The sequence below is a fragment of the Mus musculus genome, chromosome 10 (genome assembly GCF_000001635.26).
Source record: "Mus musculus strain C57BL/6J chromosome 10, GRCm38.p6 C57BL/6J".
In the NCBI taxonomy this organism is placed as follows: domain Eukaryota; kingdom Metazoa; phylum Chordata; class Mammalia; order Rodentia; family Muridae; genus Mus; species Mus musculus.
The window spans coordinates 89,018,165-89,039,973 of NC_000076.6; the positions used below are offsets into that span (position 1 = coordinate 89,018,165).

Genomic DNA, 21,809 nt, shown 5'->3' on the forward strand with positions numbered 1-21,809 from the left:
CGTGTCAGTCTCTCTTTGCTTAAACACTTGGTGGCAGGTTTCAGACTCTCACACCTGCCAGGGATGGTCAGAGCCACAGCTGGCTGATAACCTAGGATCTGGTTCCAGGGCTTCTGTATACACAAGTCCCACAAACTCACTCTTGACATCTCTAATAAATGCTTCGAAAGAAATCCTGTAGACCTCGGATTCTGTCATTCTTGGCTTTGGTATAAAGTGTTCAGGGAAGACTAAAGACAAAATTCAGTCTAAACATCATATGGCTCAGTAGGGCCTGACGTAGTTTAGTAAACCAAGGCCCATGCTTACCAGTCTTACTGTCTTGTGAGTAAGGATGAGTAGGTTTTACACTTCTGAGTAAAATGAGGATAATTACACCTGCCTTAAAATTGATATGCAGGTTAGAAATAACACGAGCTACCTAGCAATTATGGGAATAACCACAAAATTAGGATTATCTTAAAATTTCAGGAGAATTACTGCCAACAGAAGCCCCTACGAATTTGAATATCCTGAACTATTCATCATGATGGTTAGTTTAAGGAGTTATCAAGGATTTCCTAGAAAAAGAATTTCACTCTTCACTTTAGAAATCCTTTCATTGGCAGTAAAATGCAGAGAACACTGAACAGGAAAACCAAACCAGACAAAAACCAAACAGCAGCACAGATTTGATGCTTTCCAAACACAGCTTCTAAAACATAAATTATCTCAATGATTTTTCAGTAAAATCACATTTCTGACAAATTCTTGACTTCTTAACTGTACATTTCCAAAGGTTGCCTTGCTTAATTTGTCCTTACGTCCTGCTCTACATGCCCTCTCAAGATAGGGAGAGACACTTTGTGCTTTTTTTGGTCTCTTGTGACGTACATTCAGAGTCCAAATCTTTTTAGACTCACAGCTGACGGCTGCAGCTTGGGCTCTGCCCACAGGACTCACCACCTGCAGCCCTGTAGCTATTATGGATGGGCGGGCTGTGGGCTGCCTGTCAAATGTTCTCTTGTCCTAAGAGAACAAAGCAGTGCAAAGCTAACGGAGTAATTAGATAGATCCAGGCTGCAGTAATCACAGATGTTTGATAAAATCTGCCAACCCTTTTTATATCTGCAATCTATGCAAACACATAGGCAGTGGATCTTAGGAGAAAGACTTCATCAACCTGAACTCCATAGATTTTGTTGGCATATGATACAGCCTTGAAGTTTAAAAAAATCCTCTAGGAAATTGATGAATGTATCTAATATTTTGTTAAACTAAGACCTACCAGGAGAAAGGGGAATGGGATAGCATATGATAATAATCAATCATAACACTATTTGGCTATCAGGCCCTGTCATGGAGTAGGTCAGAGAGGTCTGGTCCTAAATGCACTTAGGAAGAACAAACTTAGTCCCAGAAAGGCAGCACCTATGGAAGGTCAATGGGCAGGCAGCTGACCTGGACTTGATGATCGACAATAATGATAGAGAAAAGCCAAAAACCCACAACTGTCATTTACTGAGATCTTAGGATAGGTTTTGCCATGTCCACTTTGTAGATGAAAAGAATCTTAGGATCAGAGAACTTTAATAACTTGTTCTTGGCAAACAAGTGGTAGAGAGGAGAGTCAAATCCCAACCTGCATATGGCAGAGGTCTCCAAGAGTAATGCATGGACATCTAGGGTCCTGGATTAGTCATGGAATGTCTAAAGCAGGGGTTTCAGCCTTTTCCCTTTATCAGTCTGGCAAAACCCATGCATCTGTGATTGGTAATATTGAGTGGTCAACTTGACAGGGTCTATAATTACTTAGAACACAAGCTCTGGTCATGCCTGTGAGGAGTAATATTTTTTAATTGGATATTTTCTTTATTTACATTTCAAATGCTTCCCCCTTTCCAGGCCCCTTATCCCATTCCCCCTCCCCCTGCCTCTATGAGGGTGCTCTTAATTGAGTTAATTGAGGTGGGAAACTCTACTCTGAAAGTGGGCAGTTCCAGTACCCTGAGCTTGGACTTGGATTGTATAAAAAGTTGGAAGCTAGCTAAACATGAGATTCATCCTCCCTTATTCTCTGACTGCAGATGCAATATGCTTCCTGCTCCTGACATCATAACTTCCTAGCCATGTTGAATGCTACCTAGGAATTATTAGCCCAAATAAACTCCTCCTTGTTGAATGCTTTAGTCAGAGAATTTCATCCCAGCAGCAGGAAGAACAATTAGGATTGTATGATTAATTTTTTAAAATGTAAAATGTAAAGTCCATTGCTTCTTGGCCTTTAGGCTAAGATAATGTATAAAAATGAATTTCATTGGATTGTAAAAAGCAAAACAACACAAATCACATCAATTCTCACAATGTGTACTGTTGCTCCATATGTAATTAGTAATAAACAGAAATCACTCTGTAGTGGTAAATTGTTAACCCGTTCTGAGCTCCTGGGGGGGGGGGTGTGCTTGCAGCTCTGCACCAAACCAAGAGCTCTGGTTTTATGAAAGGCATGCATATGCAACCTTTATATTTAATAACCTTTATTAGCTTAATGGTTGGTGACTTCCAAACCTCCAAGGCTATCACACTCTTCCCTCCAGTATTTCTGAATTAATATTTGCTAAATCTATATTTCATCTCTGCTATCCCATATCCAATCAGGGGAATGGCCCCTGGAGCTATTTCCCCAGATTTTTACATATCAGCAGGCCTTTAAGTCGATCTCTCTGCTTCCTCATTATTGTGATTCTGCCCTTCTTCTTGCCTGTGTTTCCTCTTGGGAATCCTCAAAGTCCCACCTCTATCCCCCTGCTCTGCCATTAGCCATTGGCTCTTCATTGATCAGTCAAACAAAACAAAACAAAACAAAACAAAACAAAACAAAACCAAAAAAAAAAAAAAACCCAAAACAACTGTTGGCAGGGGCCTGCAGTAGATGTGTGAATTCCCATGTAAGCACAAATCAAAACCCCAACATCTCACCTCTATGTCCAATTAAAAACGTCTCTTTTCTCTCAGACATAAATTGAGCACAACCATAACAATTATGTAATTTATAAATTATGATATATAATTGACACCACTCTATCATATTTGTCAATAAGATAAAATACTCTACCATCTATCCTGACTTAAAGATGGACTCAGTTCATCCAGCCTTTCAGACGGATCCAGTCAGAACTTCAGTCAAGCCCCGAGCCTTCTAAGCATTCAGAGACTGCATAACAGATGCCAAAGCTTCTTTTCTTAAGTCTCCCAGATTTTAGAATTTTTCTACCCCTACCCACCCCTTTAAAAAATGTTTGTCGCCCCTATTCAGCAAGAAATTGTGGAGAGTTGTATTCCTGATCCCTTGGGTGTGAGTGTCCGGTTATGGTTATTTTATAAATTATAGATAGGTTGTCATTTTAAGGGATAATTTGGAAATTGACATCACTTTGAACAGTTAGGAAATAGATGGGATGGATTACTTATTCTTAAGCAAAGCATTATATAGCCACAGTTTTACATTGGTAAAAATCTTGATAATTGATACAAATTGAAGTTATAATCTCACATTGGTACAGAATGTATAGATTGATGCAGATTTAAGGTTTTCATTGGTATAAATGTCTTATATTGACACAAAATTTGAAATTAATATTGTTGCTCTTAGATAGGCATTGTGCCTATGCAACTCATTTAAGAATACAAACAAGGCTTAGACCCAGTCCTTCTAATATCTGCTATTACAAACTGTTTAGGATGATTAAGTAAGGCAAGTTAAGGACCAGATAATAAACTCATGGTTATATTAGATTCTGATCTAATTGTATTAATGTGCTTTCTACAATATTCAAATGGAAATAGCTAAGAGTAGTCAAGGTTTAACAGTTCAGATATACTTCATATAGATAGTTAGTCTTCAAAAACATCAGAAATCCACAGAAAATGACATTTTGTATGAATTCAATATTAAAGATCATTTGACTAGAAATTTGTTTGCTCCTGACAGTATCCCCTTCACAGTTCAAAGAAGAAATTGAGCATCAAAACCTCCATATAGATTTGTAACTGGAAAGTTATGGCAAGGTAGCCACTGGACAAAAATTTCCTTAATTTACCTACAGACAAAAAACACTGTCCAAGAAAGGACTTATAATGCAGGATGGTTGATAGTTTAACTCTGCCAAGGCAGAGTAAACTAGTCCTTCATAGGTTCTGCTTCATTTAAGGTCTGTCAGATGATCCTGGGCCAGAAAGCTGAAGACAGATACTCCAACATTTTGAAGATAGGAGACTGTCCAGGTAGTAAGCTGTCTCTACAGTTTGGTTAAGTTTTGGAAGCTGTGTTTTTGTGCTTTCTATATATTCAGGTAATATTTAATTTGTTCTTGGATTTCTTACAGGGTTGAAGACTTCAGTCTCACAACCAAACTTAAGTTGTTTAGCACTGAGGAAGATGATGTAGATTTGAAAGGATGGTTCAGGTATAGAATTATAAACTCTTTAAGTCACAATAGATGGTATTTTATCTAAATTGACAAATAAGATAGACTAGATGTTAATTATATACCATACTTTATAATTGACCTAACTGTTATGGTTGTGCTCAATTTATATCTGAGAGAAAATAGCCTTTTTATTGGACAAAGGGAATAAAATGTTGGGGGTCTGATTTGTGCTTACGTGGGAATTCCCATGGCTGCTGCAGGTCCCTGCCAACAGTTGTTTTTTTTTGTTTGTTTGTTTGTTTGTTTGTTTTTGGTTTTGTTTTGTTTTATTTTTGATGGGTCAATAAAGAGCCAATGGCCAATGGCAGGGGGACAGAGGTAGAACTTTTAGGATTCCTGGGCAGGAAATGCAGAGAGAGGGGACAGAGTCTCCATGACAGGGAATCAGAGAGATTAGACTTAGAGCCTTAGAGCTGACATATAAGAGGCAGGGCAGCGGCCCCAGGGGCCACTCGCCTGATTGAGTCTGGGGTACCAGAGATGAAATACAGATCCAGCAAACATTAACTCAGGAATATTGGAGGGGAGTATGTTAGTTACATGGAGGTTCAGGAGTGGCCCAGACATTGAACTAGTAAGGCATGTTAAAAATAACACTCTCTGTGCACGCGCGTGTGTGTGTGTGCGTGTGTGTGTGTGTGTGTGTGTTTCATTCATGAGGCCAGAGCTCTTGGGTGAGTGCAGAGCTATGTGGCCCACAGGGAGCATAGAATAGCATTTAAATATCTATTGATCCATCACCCAACAACAACAAAAATGTAAACTGAACTTCCTCTGACTCTAACAGCTGTCTTCTTTGCTCCAGGCCATCATGTAGTGCCTTGTGATGTTGCCTGGAGGCACACATCCTAGATATACCACATTCAAAAAGATATTTGCCTATCATTGGGAGGAGGGGCCCTTGGTCCTGTGAAGATTATATGCACTAGTACAGGGAAATGCCAGGGCCAGGAAGCAGGAGTGGGTGGGTTGGGGAGCATGGTGGGGAGAGGGTATAGGGGACTTTGGGGATAGCATTTGAAATGTAAATGAAGAAAATATATAATAAAAAACCTAAAAAAACAACAACAAAAAATCCAAAAAGATATTTGCTTTGGAATGCTGATTGCTGATATCTCCATCTTACAACACAATCTGAGGTTCAAACGTGGGAAATAACAGAGGAATATAACCACCCAGTGTTTCTCAGAAAAGCTTACAGTAAATTCCATCCCACCAAAAATGACGTCTGTTTAGAATTACCTTGGCATAGACACAGCTGTCTGAAAGCCTCATGAATGGACAGTATTTGTCACATACAGGACACATGATGATATCTGTTGCTTGGCAGACTTCTTTACTGAAAAGGAGAATAGAGAGGGCTTCCTCTTGATGATACAGAATGTATTTAGATTCTTCTTCTGAAATATTGTTAGTGTCCAACTGACAATTAAAACCAATATGCTCATCTTATGCCCCCAGAAGGTTTTCAGTCTTTTCTGATATTAGTGTAAACAACCCCTGCATTTATTAATATTTTGATAAATCTTATTTATAAATCTCTATTTACATATTAATAAATTAAACTTGAATTGTAACAAAATGAGTCCTTTACACAACATTTCACCATGTGAAGCAATTTCATACTGTTATGCAGTGAGGCACCCTAAAAGCCCACCTTTATCTATGCACATGATAAAACCAATAAATTAGAAGAATAACTAAAAATGTTAATCCTTGAGGAAAACCCAAATATTATTAAAATATTACAAAAAGTAAAATATTTCTGCAGGTAAGAGACAAAGTCAGTTATTTTTAAAAGGAACATTATTGCTTAGGGTCTCTGCAGTCCAGCTCTGCAATAAGATCTCTGTGACTACCTGAAACCAACGGGTTGATTCCCATCTAGTGATTGATCATTCTGTAGGCATTAGTAATTTGGTGAAGAATCTTTGTGGCTTAGGTACAGAGATTCCTCATAGAAACACAGAATCTACGAAAAGGGATTGCTAGCTATTATTCTGCACCACTAGCAGCAGGTAACAGTTTTAAGATGGGAAAAAAAAACCTCAGAAAACACCTAGCAGCCACTGAATGAAGACGAGTAGTTCCATGGATAGATGCTTGCTCACAAATCTGTCTGTAATTGTAACTTTTGCTTCCATGGCAGCAAAAGACAGAAGCTGCAATGGCAAGGTATACAAGAAATCTAGAGGACCTTTTTAACTGTTCACCACAGACTGGGAAAGTAGTGAAAAACTATATATATATTTAAGCTATGACCACCACTAAAGTGTAAACTGTCATCTCCAAATATTTAGAAGAGGCAAGCTCACCCATGAGTTCCCCGTACCTGACTTGGCAGTGATCCAGAGTGGTGACTCCATACAAGAAGACAAACAACCCAATGAAGGCTGCGGGGAAGAGCATGCCTGTGTACCAGCCCAGCCAGGCGAAATACAGTCCAATCTTCTCTCCAAAATATCGCCTGTTTAGGACACAAAAACCTTGAAACTGCAGTGACACGTGAAGTTCAGTGTTATAACACTTTGCTCAGTTATGTCACTTTGCAGGTGGTTTTCCAGGTAAGACAGACAAGGGGAGCCAAGAAAAGAAAGAGCTATCTGTTCAACTCAAAGCTCTAAGATGAACTTTCTCCAATATTTCTGTATATTAGGGGAGTATGATTACCCTGCCCCTGAAGGGACATAGCTATATACCAGATTATTTTGAGACTACAGAATGGATTGGAAGGAGTCAAAGTGGGAAATGGAGTCAGGTAAGGGGCTCCTGACATTGCCACCAACCAGATAATGAGCCAAGGCAGCTGTAAGCAGCATGAGAGACCCTGGGGTCTGAAGATACAGTCAAATTTGAGAGATAAAGAGAATGTGTTATCTACAGGACAAGAAGAATTTAAGATATAAGTTTCCTAGATGCTTCACAACTCATTCTATTCCAGCCTTGGTAGACCAAAGCAGGGCCAACACAGACTTCTACTCTGCTAGGTTCTACAGACACTTCTGTGTAATTCTCCAGATGCTTCTATGTAAATGCTGACCCACATTCAGTCTTTCCATTCCTCTGAACTATTACACATTTCATAAATTCTCTCATGCAATTTTATCTAATCATTCATGGCCTGGTAAATTTTTTCTAGGTATTTCAAATACTACTCCAGACCTGTTGTGGAAATCAAGTTTATCAACTCCAGGAACTATTAACTGACTACAAAACCCCAATCAGACTGCTATCCCGATGGAGAAGGTTTGCACTAGCAATGGTCTTTTGTTTCTCCTCAGTGTAATTCTACAAGAAAAAGGGACAGAGACTAGAGGACATTTATTTTTGTTCCCTTCTCTTCCACCTTGTTTACCACAGACTACATCTGTTCAAAGGAAATGACTCTGTCTCAGGAAATAATTTTTCCTCACTTGGGTCTTGTGTGTCATTTGGTACCCTCAATGAAGGAGAGGGAGATGCAATTCATCAATGTCTTGGTCCGTGCCAAATAAATGTGGTAAACATGCAGCAATGGCTATAGTTGGAAGGACAGTTGCCTGGGGACAGACTATATAGTGAGATTTTTTTTGTTACTCCCTCCTGAGTTCATTTATTTTTATTTTTATGGTTACCATTTTTGTAGGGCCGAGATGTAAATGAAATATATCTAGCTAGTCTAAGGAATTAGACATGGCTCTCTCTAACGGGAAAACTATGATGGTGGATTTCTCTCACTTGAATCTAAGAAATAGTCTATAAATAAGTGAGGTACCAGTGCATAATACTGCCATGGTACTGTAGACAGATCTAGACAATAAAACGTACAACAAACTATAAACACACAATTATTGTAGGCTAGCTGCTGGTTCATTTTTTGCTTACAAATTAAAACAGTCTTTAAAGATTGTAAGTGTAAGATTAAAATAAATTAATCTTGAAACACTTTGGAATGAGTAATTGTTACCCCAAATGCTTGGCATCAGAAGTGTTTCAACTTCCAGGTCTGTAGTTTTTGGATTTTGGGATATTTATATACACACAGCAGGGCACCTTTAGGGAAGGATCTAAGTCTAAACACAAGATCCATTTCTAATTATGCCCATATGTTTTTACTTAGCCTCCATATAGACTAATCTGACACAGGGCAGGTATGGAAACTTCCCCTGGTTATATCAAAGCAGGGAGCATAAAGTTTAGGATTAGAGGAGCATTTTTGGGTCATAGAGAGTCGACTGTGAGAAGTAATATTCCAGATCATCACTAATATATTCAATTGATTGGTATTACATCTCTATATGGTGACCCACTCCTCGTGGATTCTTTTGGAAGGCCTAAACCACACCTCTGTCCCCTCCATGGCTCTTCTTTGAGGTCCATCAAAAGGAAACATCACCCTCCACAGAGTGAGGGTGGATTTACCAAGAACAGCCAGTGTCCCCTGAGAGGTTAGTTCCTCTTGGGGGAAAAGCCAAGTTAGAGCAGAGCTGAATGTGTCCTCCCCAGGTAAGTTTATCCTAGAAGACAAAATGCCTTCATCATGCACTGCCATGTTTTTATGTACAGTTGGTTACAAACTCACCTGACAAGATCCAAAGGCTGGTACTTGTACCACACGCCCCAGGAGGCCCAGCACTCATACAGTAGATGTCGGTGGTTTACAGCTCCATGGGTTTTAATGGAGTTTTTACTCCTGTAACTTCCCTGGGATAAGAGCACCACTGTTGGTGAGTGATACCAACCAATGAGGAAGCAGACAATGATACCTGTGTCTTAAGGTGGTAGTAGCCAAAGGGTTGAGAGCAGCTAGAAAGGGCCCATTCTCTATGAAAGGGGAAGCACTTCTACTTTAATCCATTATTTTGGATTTGTCTTACTGCTGATGTCAGCAAGTAAAGACCATGTGCTTGAGAGAATCAGGTGGGCTGACACCCGAGTTCAGTTCTGCTGCTTCTTCACTGGGATCTTAGACAAACCTCCTAAAGTCTGAGCTCCACTTTGCTAATCCATCATAAGATTAATAATATTCACATTGTCACATCTTCTTCCATGTTTGGAATGGACAGTCTGGTTCAGAGGCCATGCCCAAGGCTGGTTCATTAGCTCTCTAGTTTTGTCAAGACAACGTAAGTGGTCATGCAGACTTGCGGACATGAAAATCCTTGAATGTAAAAAGCTGAACACCCCCTTTGGATCCTAATGATTCCCATTTCATGGACAAGTGAGGCCAGAGAGATGTTCATGACCCTCCTGATGATGCCAGTTTCACAACTAAAAGGTATCTTTGGAAGGAAACTAATTCCCAGTAGTATAGAAATCCTTCCTCACTTTACACTTGGTTTCTGAAGGTTGTTTTGAGGTTAAATAACACAACCTAGTTAAACTGAAGGTCAAAAGAATGATGGCACAGTAAAGTGATCTGTGAATTATCTTCCTATAGAGCCAGGACTGCCAAGACATGAGAGGACTTATTATCTTCCTGGAGAGGACCATAAGTCACTGCACATCTGAACAGTTGCATCTCCTCACACACTCTTGTGCCTGCCCATCTCTGACCATGCACAAGCACTTTTGTTCTTGACTAGCCAGTTTCGAGAGTACCCACTGAAACCCTCTTGTAGGCAATGCTAGCTAGCTAATTACCACAGAAAGCTACTTTGGGTGAATATTAGTGACCAGAATCAAGAGCCTGTGGCTCCAGAAAAACCAGTGTGTCAAAGGTTTGGCTGGCCATTCCTCCTATGTCTTCTGGAAAGCCATGAATTAATACTTCAGATTGAGTTTTCTTTAAAAATATGGTTTTAATATTCTGTCTAACCTGAAAAAATCAAGAAAAGAAACTTTTCATGTCAAAAACAATATCTGCTTTGGAGAAGTTTGTCATTCATGTAGAGTCAGACCACCCTCTGAAGTATGGTGGTCTGTCAGGTGGGAGAGGAGGAGCTATGGTGTTTGTCTATATCTATATATCAGTTCACAGTCAGGGTTCAGCCCTATCTATGAAATGACAGTTTCTCTGTAATCATGAAGACTGTGTTCCTGTAAACCTAAGGACAGATTCTGGGTTAAATAATCCAAGATCCAGTAGGAAACTCAGATTAAAGGCCACCACAGTTATACTTAGAAAAGTCAATACAAATGATTTATTAACGTCCCATTTAGTGCTAAGCAAGCAAGACACTATCAACACTTACCCATCTTATAATAATGAGTACAGCATTATTAATTTCCATTCATTACATTTGCTTATCTAATAGTTTGCAAAAATAGCTTGCTCTCATTCTTTCAAAGAATAGCTGTAACTGTATTTATTGCAAAGTCTATACAGTTCAGGAACATTTGTCCTTCCCCTGGTACTTTCTTTCAATGCCTTTTTAATTGCATGACTTAAGAGCTTTAAGTCATTTCTCTGAATTCATGCTGGGTGACTCTTGATTTAAGCGTTCTTTCAGTTACATAAAAAAGATAGAAATAAATTTGATGCCGAGGGAGAGATGGAGGGATGTGAGGAGACTTTCCCTAATTACTTCCTAAACAAGTTAAATCAATTCTGAGTGTATGCCTTATCAACAAATTAAAGACTATTCCTAGAAGCCAATTTTAGTAACAGGAAATTGAAGGGAGCTAAGAAGAGAAAGCACAATACCTCATGCAGGGGAAAGGCAGCTTCATAGGAGCCATTGGTAAGCAAGCGGTTCAGACCTGAAGCAACAAGGAAGCCCATTTCAGTGAACGTTGAACTTGAATCTTCAGCGATCAAGACGAAGTAAAGACAGAGCTACACTTCCTGGAAAACACAGCCTGGGTTTTCTCAGTAGTGAGTAAAACTAGTTTAGATACCATCAGCTTAGAAAGAAATCTTTATTATATGCCAGGAGGTTGTGATCAAGTATTGGGAAAGCAGGTTTTTATTAATTCAAAATATTAAATTTCTCCAGATTGATTATATCCATGGTATATACAGTACACATTGTGCCATGACTACCATCGTCAAGTTAATTAATATACACATCACCACCATGGGGTATACCAGATCCCTAAGGTCTGACTATTCAATATTCCACATGTAAGTGAGGTTATGGAGTATTTGTGTTTCTGGGTTGGTCTGAGCCCTCCAAGTTTATCCATGTTGTCACAAGGCTTTTAAAGGCTGAATACATTTCCATTCTCTACATGTATTACACCGTATTTATTCACACCTAGATTGTTCCATACCTTGACTGTGATGAATATGCTCAATGAATATGGACTCATTTCTGGAAGTTGTTTTTCAACATAATCATTTATCTGGATGTGCACCCCAAAGTCGGGTTGCTGGAGAATAAGGCAGCTTAGTTTCAATGCCTTGAGAAACCTCTATATTGTTTTCCATAACAATTATACCATTTACTTTCCCACTAAGGCTTCCTTTTGTTTCTTTCTCACACGGGAAGCCATTCCTGTCCTTTTGATAACAGCTATTATAATAGATATGAAGTGGTATTTCTTTTGGGTTTTGACTTGGATTTTTCTGAGTACTAATGATGAACAGCTTTTCATATCCCTGTTGTCCAGTTGTATGTTTTCTAGGATAAAGTATTTCTTTAACATCCTTGGCTCATTTTAAAATCAAGTTATGTGGGTTTTTTTTTAAACTGTTGAATAAGTTTCTTAAATATTTCAGATATCAATCTCCCACCAGAAACATGGTTTGCAATCATGTCCTCCCATTCTCTAAGATCCTCTAGTTTTAAAATGGAAGGGTAGGTAGATATGTGGATTTAAAAAAATGTTTGAGGTAAGAAAATTAAAGTATGACTGACATATAATAATGAACACATACTTAAGATGCACAGTTATTAAGTTCTGATGTATCTGTGTCATCAGGAAGTCATCAACATGACAAAGACATTAAATATATCCTTCTCTTCAAAACCTTTCTTATGTTACTTTGTAATCTGCCTTTTCCTGTGCTATCACCAAGACAAATGCTGACCTGTTTTCTGTTACTCTCAATTTTCATTTATTTTCTAAAGTCTCACATCAATGTTGACATTCAACATTAACCTATTTCGTCTGACTTCTTTTATTTGGAATAAGACTTTCTCATACCATAGGCATCAGTAACTCCTTCCTCTTCTTCTCGGTTTCTTAAGATTATCTCATTATTTGTGTGTGTGTGTGTGTGTGTGTGTGTGTGTGTGTGTGTGTTCGTGTGTGTTCGTGTCTGTGTAGTGTATGTGCACATAAGCGCAGGTGCTCAAGTAGACCAGAAGAGGGCACCAGGTCTCCTGGAGGTGGAATCAGATGTTTGGTTTCCATCCAACAAGGTGCTGAGAAGGGAACTCTGGTCCTCTGTAAGAGCAGCAAATGCTCTTATGAATGAATCCAGTGATTCATTTCTTTTTATTACTGAGTTCATCACATGAATGTATAATAATTTATGCAATCTCTGGATAATGGACATTTTGGTTGTTTCTAGTTTAGATTTGTTATTATCAAAGGTCCTATTGGCATTTACAGGTAAAATTTTGTATATGTACATGGATTCACTTTATTCCTGTTGCTTTATTCACTTTATTAGGGAGGTAGAGATGGATCTGGGAGGCGTTGAGGGGATAAGTTGGGGAGTATGGTGAATATGATCCAAATTTTTATGAAACTCTCAAAGAATTAATCAAATAATTTTTAAAGACCTCTAAAAGGATGAAGATGTTTTATATCTCTCAACAGGCTTTTATTTCTCTTGTGAAGAATGCTCTCTATACACTAGATCTAGATTAAAATCCAGGGGCCTAGCTTAACAGGAAACTGCATGTGTAGTCCTTTACCTCAGCCCTCCGATGTTTGATACTTTTAATCACAGTAACATGCCAATGGCTTAAGATGTCTGACAGTAATGCCAAATGTCTCAGGAACACATGTGAAATGAAAATATTAGTGGAAATTTGCATTTTATCTAACACACATGAGCTCTTCAACCAACACATTTACAATGAATGAGTAAATTATAGAATATGTAGTAAGCTTGAATTTCCTGGAATCTTTTGTTGAAAATTAGAAAATTCAGGATTCCTGAAGACCTATTAGATGTTGAGGAAAGTTTTGTCTAAATCCTGCTAATATTTATAGTCTGTCACCTTAACTCTCCTTGTAAACATAAAACTTGAGACTATAAATCAATTTCAAGAGTGATTGTGTGTGTACATGTACATAAGAAAATCCTCTGTTGAGTTAATTGCTCTGTTTTGAAAGTAGGTTTTACTAGGTTTGATTTTCACAGTTAGAAGACATTCAGAGAGAGGCTGAAACCCATATATAGTGACAGTTTATACTCCACTAAAATACCTTTATGAATCATGTCTAGAAATCAATATTTTTTTGTTATTTCTGATCAATGTTGGCTCATGCAAGGTGACTTTTTCAGAAGGAGTTTTCAGCAGAAAACAACGTGGGCTGAACATTAATTCTATCAAGAAGTTCAGTTTTCTTTTAATGTGTTTTCTTTCATTTATGAAATGATAGATGAAAATGAGATATTAGATAAATGGATCATTTGTAGTTTTACTTTATATTTTCCAGCAAATTATATGGTCTCAAAATTTACTAGTTAACAATTTATTCTTTGGTTTATATTTTTAACTCAACATGCTCCCATTTTTTTTCTTTACTGCTTTTCTAAAAATTTGTTTATTCAATTATTATTTGTAGTGTTAGGAATTAAACCTAAAGCCTGTGCTCTACCACTGAATAATGTCTTTGGTTCCTTACCAGTTTTCAAAGCTAGAGTCCTTGAATAGAATCCTCCTCCTTCGTCAACTGAGAGAGTAATCTACCAAGACTCTCTGACAAGTAACAATACTGCATTCAGTGCTCCTTGGGAATACTGAAAGCCAGTCTCCGCTTCCTTGTGTTTTATGCTGGATTAGTTCTAAAACAGCTTAAAATGTGAGATGAAAATATTTGGCATCATAACTGTCCCATTTTCCTGCTGTGAAGTTTTTGATTATGTAAGAATGGTGAAAGAGACACTCATTATGTTTAACAGAACTTCAGTTGGTTCAACATAAATTTATTGATTTATTCTTCTAGACAATAGACACTGGGCTAGACAATGATGATTCAAAGATGAGTAAGGTCACTTCAAAATGACATGTCATCTGAACTAGTGATCTTCAGTAGTAGCCATTCAACCCACTGCTATGTTATGAGTTGTGGGATATGCTAATAATAATAATAATAATAATAATAATAATAATAATAATAATAAAGACACTATATTTTGAGTTACTTGAAGGTTTTGAAATAGTCTTTCCACAGTTTCACAGTGATTTACTTGCTAGTTAGTATGTTTATGAAACCACATGAACTGAAAAAATATGATAGAAAGCTGTGTATTAGTACACTGAAGTTTGTCTTAACAAATCATTTTTAAGGAATTAATGCAAAAAATAATTTAGACAATAATTAAATATTCAGGAGATCAATATCAACAGTGGTTCTCTTCAGATGGCAGATTTGCACAATGTCTTTGGAAGTATCTCAGGACAATATAATGATGTGGTGTGACAAACAGTAACTACTAACAAAAAAAATAGTGATAGGAATTCAGAGGAGGGAGTCCTTCCAGCCGGAATATCACCAAAGACATAGAGGAGAGGACAGGTCTCCAGGGAGGATGACTGTGGCAGACACTATGGGCTATGTTCAGTTATAGTCCCATCTGAATTAAGAATGACCTACATGAAGTTAAGTATCCATGGGTCCACCTACACTGATGATGCTCTCTGGATAATCCATTCTGCATGTATCCAGATATGGAACAGGTACTTATCCATTTCTCTCCATTACATTTTACCTTTGCAGATTAGCATCAGAGTAGGTTGGCTTTCTCCCACCTTTTTTTCACTACACTAGTGACTCACACTGAGCTCGAGTCCACGAAACTCTCAAATCTGTTCCTGTCACGGTGTTGTTGGACAACATTTCTCCCACACTGCAAGGGGTGGTTGTTTTGCATTTACAAACTGTTAAGTGTTGTCTCTCTGGATTTGGCAGAGCTACTGAGATGTCTGAGGTTGCAGATCCAATGGCTAAAATGATTTATACAGCCATCGAGACTTGCCCATAGGATGTGTGATGAGATGGTTGCTCTTCTATTGTTTAATTACAAGTCAGTAACGGATGCCTTGCACGTCAGCTCTAGCTGTATCTTGAGTCTCTGCTTCTCAGCGGTAGAACTGGGCCTTAGAGGTATTTCTGGATGTTGGCTCACTCAGTGACTTCAGCTGGCAAAGCTGGACAATGATGGGGGAAGGGGTTTAGCTTCCTAGATCCAGCACTCCCCTCAGCAAATTTCTTAGGCATTCACTTCTGCAGTAGCAGCACCTCCAGTGTATGGTGAGTAAGGGCGTGTTTCTCGGTATCATTATACATGGCTCCCTGGGATAATGATGCTGGTGAAACCTCTCCCTGTGACCAACTTTCCTGGAACCATCTAGATAGTTGTCCTGAATATTCCAGAGAGCAGATCTTCTACAAGTCTCCAGCAAACACCTTTGCTTCAATTGTAGTTCTTATACCAGTTCCAGACCTCAGCCGATAAGATGGGAGATTAGAATCATGGAGGCCTGGGATCATGGAGGACTGGGATCACGGAGGATCTGCTAGCCTCTCTTCTGTGTTCCTGTCCTTGACCAGCCAGTCCTCCATAGCTCTAACCCCTGCCATAGTTAGCTATTTATCTTAAAATCTGCTCATTCCCATGATGGATACTTTTGCCTTTTTGTTGTCCCTTGACTGATATAGATCATTATTCAAGCCACGTTTTGAGTGGGACAGAAATAAGGGCAAAGCCACCCAACTCTTCCTGCTATATAATAATCTATTTAATAAAGCATGGTAATATAACACAGAACTATTCTCACAAAAGGCCTAAAATACAAAGTTTGGAGGATGTTTAGTAGGAGAGAATGTGGCTTGTGCGACACAAAGCCATCTCTGCACTTGTGGCTTCTCTCCCCCCCCCCCCATTCCCCTTTCTACCATTCCATCATTCCACATTGTCTCCTGCCACTCTCTGCTCAGTTCGGTTTTCATTTTCTCTGGAAAGCTTTCTCTGACTACTCAATCTCAATTACCTCTGCAGTCTACCTTTGAACTGACACCTTCTTATCATTTTTTTCATGTTAATTACTGAACATATGCATTCTTTTAGCTTTTTATATAGGCACTCTAAGAAAGACCTGCAATTATTTCTTTAATCTCTTGCTCGTGGGTGCTCCACAAATACCTGCTGGATTGAATGTCTCAGTAATCATAAATAAATGAGATAAAATGCTGTTCAAAAGAAGGTAATTAAGTGTGCTAAGTGCACGTGTGAATTCTTCATCAGGGGGGTAGGGAGAGGGTGTAAGGAGGCTCAGGGAAAAGGTCTCTGGAATCCCCAAACACCAGACGTTTGTAATGGTAACAACTACTCACCGATTTTATTCTTTCCTTCCTCGTACTTTATTCTTTGTAAAATATGATGCACGATTCTGCTTCTTGTGGCATTGTTGAAGAAAGTGTCTTTGTTGTGTATGATGAAGCTGCACACACACACACACATTGAAAGTACAAGTTAAGATAAATGGGAACCAAGGGACTCTGCTTGTTCTAATTTGATGCTGCTGATATGGAGGGATCCTCTGGGAGTTCTAGAGGGTATGTCAGCAACAGCATGAAAGAGCCCAGAGAATACACCAGAGAGCTCACAACTCTGAGTAGTTTTGGTTCTTGGAATTCTGGGTACCAATACCATTACAGTGGGAAGGAGTTGGGGCTATGTGGAATTAAGAAACATACTAACAGCAAGTCTAGGTATTGTATCTTGTTTTTTTTTTTTCCTTTTCTTCCTATTTTGACCATGACATAAATCTGACTAAAGACGAATTCTGTTTTTACCTTCTGTGTCTTTGGTTATTCTCTCTCCCACATACTGCTCAGTGGGGTTTAAGACTCAGAGTTGGCTTGAGTAAGGCAGAAGTGAGTAACAAGACCCAGTTTGGGGCAGGGCTAAGGTATCTGGGGCTCAGCTCTGAGCCCAGCCTTCCCTTCCATAGTCTGTCTTGGTGAAGACTTTCCAAAGCATACATTTAAGGTATTTGCTCTCATTTAATTGTCCTGCCAGTTCCAATATTTATAGCTAGCTAGCTCTCTAATTTCCCTCTCTCCCTTTCTCCCACTCCCTTCCTCTCAACAGTAATGTTGGCTTTGCATTTCTATTAGCCATGCCACTCAAAGGATGTGTGTTTCAGGTAACAGGTAGAGTGTCTAAGGCATATCATTCATCACGAATTGGCCATGTCTTCCCTTTCTAAAAATAAACGTGATGAATGGTAGTCTACCATCATTATTATACATGGTTTCACTTCCCCAAGCATATGGTCTATCCACCCAGTAAAGTTAGAGTGGATTCCTCCTCTAAGTGGGATGCCACGTGAATGTGTAGAAGTGTTGGTAGCTATCTCCTCCTAACTAAGCTTGAAGATACTTGTTTCAGCAAGTTTTCATTGTACCCCAGATTCTTCAAAGAACAATCCCCCTGCCTCTGAACTGTTTCTCTCACAACCTTTGACCATCAAGTACTACCACTTGTTTGCATGTTTTTATCAGATGTTTATGGAGGATAATCAATAAGGCATTGATCATACATTGATAAGGAAAACATCTTTGTCTTTGAGATTAAGTCTGATGAAGAAGGCAGATCATACATGAGATGAACCTCCTCCTATATCAGGGACAGGCAGACTCTCCCTTCTTTTGCATGAACATTCTCCTGCTTAAGAATGCAAGCTGACATGGGAGAAGCAGCTGACACCTAACTCTGAGTCTCTAGTATCTCATGGGTGGCTAGATTGCAGGTCCAGGAGGGCATGGAGGGTTTGCATCAGTGGGAACTACCATCACATGTTCTAATAGAAGACCAAAGGAGGGGAAGATACAAAACTGGCCCAGGAGAAGTATGACCTACTTGGGTTTCATTTTGGGACCAGGGTTAGGAAGGGGAGTTTGGGAAGAACATGTAAAGGAGAGGAAAACCCAAGGATGTGGGGATATGAAAATCATATTGGCTGACTCTTTAGAGAAATATCTTTCCCACTTTCCTTCCTTTGACATCCCTCACAGATGTGGCTCTAAGGGAAATTTGATGTGGAACAGGAGAGAAGCCTGAGCAGCTACAGCAGATGCAATGCCTCTCTCAGATTTCCACTTGGGCTGTTTAGATATTTTATGATGTCAAAGAGTAAAAGGAGAAAATAAAAAATTACACCAAATGTATTTCTTTTTAAATTTGTCCTTCGTTGCTTGTTCATCTTACTTGAGGTAGGTCATTACATTTTAATGTCAAATAAAGATGTCATAAACAATTAGACAACAAATAAAAATCCCATTTAGACTTAAGTTACAAAGCCCACGAGCTCAACCACACTTGATGGGATAATTCAGAGCTAAAAGCCCATGTCTCCCCAATTAAATAGTTTTCTGCTTCTTTCTTTATTTATGGCACCTTTTATATCTTCAGAGAACATGCAGTAGTTCTCTGTAATAAGCCTCACAGATAAGTTACTTTTGTTTTCCCTCTTCTTTATATCTAGGTTGTACCTAGACTCTGGACAGTATAGTGCAAGCAAACACAGTGGGCATAAGCCAAGGACCATTCTAACCAACCAATACACAAATATATTCAATCCTTTCAACAATCCACGAGGTAAAGAACATACTTGCTCAATTGTACAGGCAAAGCATCACAGGGGTTAAGGCATGTACCTCAAATCACTCAGCTAATAAGATGCAGAGTCAGGATTAGAACTCAGGTCTCCCTGGCTGCAGAGGCTGACCTCCTTACTATCGCACTTGTCTGCCTCTTTATACTTCAGATACTTCCTAAGTCCTAAAAGTTGGCTCTCCCTGACGCCAGTCCAGCCAGAACTTGACCTGGAATGCTCTTGTTCCTATTCTCCTTGTAAATCAGCTTAGGCCCCACCTCCCTTTAATACTCTTGATTGATGCCCCTCCCCATTATTACTATAAACAGTAGCATGGCATTATGAAGAGAAAGAAGAAAAAAGAAGCCACAGATGGGATGAGGAGGGATACAGGAGTTGAGCCTTGGGCGTGCTCAACATCTCTGGTTTTCCCTGAAGATGCTGAACTTAAATAGACCCCAGTCCATTCTCAACCTTTGCCACATATTATGTGGTACTGGGGTCATAGTTGGAAGTCAACATTTCCTCATTTGGGAAATGAAAAAAATTGCTGCTGTTAGTCTCAGAGGATTTTGTAAGAATTAGACAAGACGATAAACAAATGACTGTCTGGGAAGGTCTCAGAATTAGCCATCTTCACAGCTGTTGGCTCAACTACTCTGTAGCAAGACTTCTATGAATCCTTGCTTCTTCATGTGAGTCTCTTCGGGGCAGGGACTGCCCATGAACTTCTATACCCCTCACACTAGCATAGGGAGAGAAACACACTAATCTCTAACGTAGCACTAAAGGAGCTAACCTTCTGGAGAATACTGACTATCGTATCTTCTTACACCTTGGTCTCTTCTCCAGTCTTGGAGCTCTTTCTACCCTTTCTGCTTCTTCCACATAGCTATTGAGTCATTCCTTCAACACTGGGTGTTTAAGCACATCTTGAAGACATTGGACTCGGTTTTATGGACTTTCTCTCTTAAATAGGAGGAATTGAAGAAGGGACATTGATAGTTCACTACACTGTAGTTTTCATGCCTTGCTTAGCCATAGAAATATCACTTCTCACATACACAACACACACACAGAAACATGGACACGGACACAGACACATGGACACAGACACACATGGACACAGACACATAGGCAATGACTAGACTAATTTTAGCAAATACATCTCTTAAAGCTACAATATCTGAGGAGGAATCTTCAAGCTTAGAAACTTGGATCTGCTCTTACAAATTCCTTGGGAGGGTAGTAAGAAAATACAGAATCTTTGGGGACCATTTGACCAGGTTGGTCAATATTATGCAAATATCTTCATGTTACATTTAATCTAAACTTCTCTTTTGGCAATGTATTCCACTGATACGCTTGTCCACATGAAAGTAACAGATACACGATAATGTTCACTATGGCATGAATTATAATAGTAAAAGCTAGAGATTGCCTACCTAATTCATCAAGATGGGGATAGATGAACATGGAGTAATACATTTCCACAGTGGAGAATGCAACTGGGCGGACCAACAGAACTCACAGTAAACGTTACAAACATCCAAAATGAGCCAGGCATTGTGGTACCAGCACAGTGTAAGAGGAAAACAAGGTTCAAATGGGCAAAGAGCTGTTTGTGTTAGGGGAGGACATGTGCACACAGATTGTATTAGCAAACATTTGCTGATCCATGTGGAGAATGACCATGGAAGGATATATATTATATATGTGTGTGTGTATGTGTATGTATATATATGTGTGTATACATATATATATATATATATATATATATACATATACACAAATGAATATGCATGTATACATACACACACCCGTGTGTGTGTGTATATATATATATATATATATATATATATATACACACACACACACACATGTACACACATATAAATAAAAGAATAAAAATAAAATTTCAAGGCACAATCTGCTTGTTTCATGTCTTGTTTATTTATAAAAAGACATTCCAGGAGCACAATTTGCTCATGTGCTTGTGTGTGTGTGAAAGGAGCCTTTCTAGATGTCACTATCTTCTCTGAGGGTAGAACTTACTGATTTTCTAAGTAGTAGACACATGAGCCTGATCCAGTTGAGAGTCTCTGCTAGGGTCTTAACTCCTAATTCATTCAGAAGCCTTGGTTAATATTAGCATCTTGTAATGGCTATTTCTGGTTGTCAACTTGACTATATCTGGAATGAACTACAATCCAGAATTAGAGGGCTCACCTGGGATCTAGATCTTGTGGCTGAAGATACAAGTTTCTGACCTGGATCTTGGCAAAGAGATCTTGAGGCACAGTGGCTATGAAAAGCTCAGGCCTAGGCAAGGTAGTAAACGCCTTTAATCCAAGAGACTAAGGCAAGGAGATCTCTGAGTTCATGGTCAGCCTGGGACAAAACAAATCCCAGATACAGGCATGGAGGTACACTCCTTTAAGCTGGGCTATGCCTTCTGCTGGAGACCTACATAAGGACATTGGAAGAAGGAAGATTTGCTCTTCTTTGCTGCTTGCATTTACTTGCCAGCACATCTGCTGGAATCTACTTCTACAGAAGACCAGCTGAAACAACTAGTCTTGTGGGACTGAGCAACTACTAGATCCTTGGACTTCTAGTTCACAGCTGACTA

At 39.0% G+C, this 21,809-nt stretch overlaps 1 protein-coding gene across 10 annotated transcripts in view; it reads right to left on the minus strand.

Moving 5' to 3' along the window:
• Ano4 (anoctamin 4) overlaps positions 1–21,809 on the minus strand; it is a 396,274-nt gene that overhangs the window by 69,233 nt on the left and 305,232 nt on the right. For all 10 annotated transcript variants that reach the window (XR_003948705.1, NR_102339.1, XM_006513757.4 and 7 more), the window contains 5 exons: positions 16,911–17,017; positions 11,095–11,150; positions 9,031–9,152; positions 6,802–6,936; positions 5,712–5,808 (listed from right to left, as the gene is read on the minus strand). Coding sequence is in view for 8 of the 10 variants with exons in the window: in XM_006513757.4 (XP_006513820.1) it covers positions 5,712–5,808; positions 6,802–6,936; positions 9,031–9,152; positions 11,095–11,150; positions 16,911–17,017 (517 nt within the window). In the remaining 2 variants the exon portion in view is untranslated. The remainder of the gene's footprint in view (positions 1–5,711; positions 5,809–6,801; positions 6,937–9,030; positions 9,153–11,094; positions 11,151–16,910; positions 17,018–21,809) is intronic.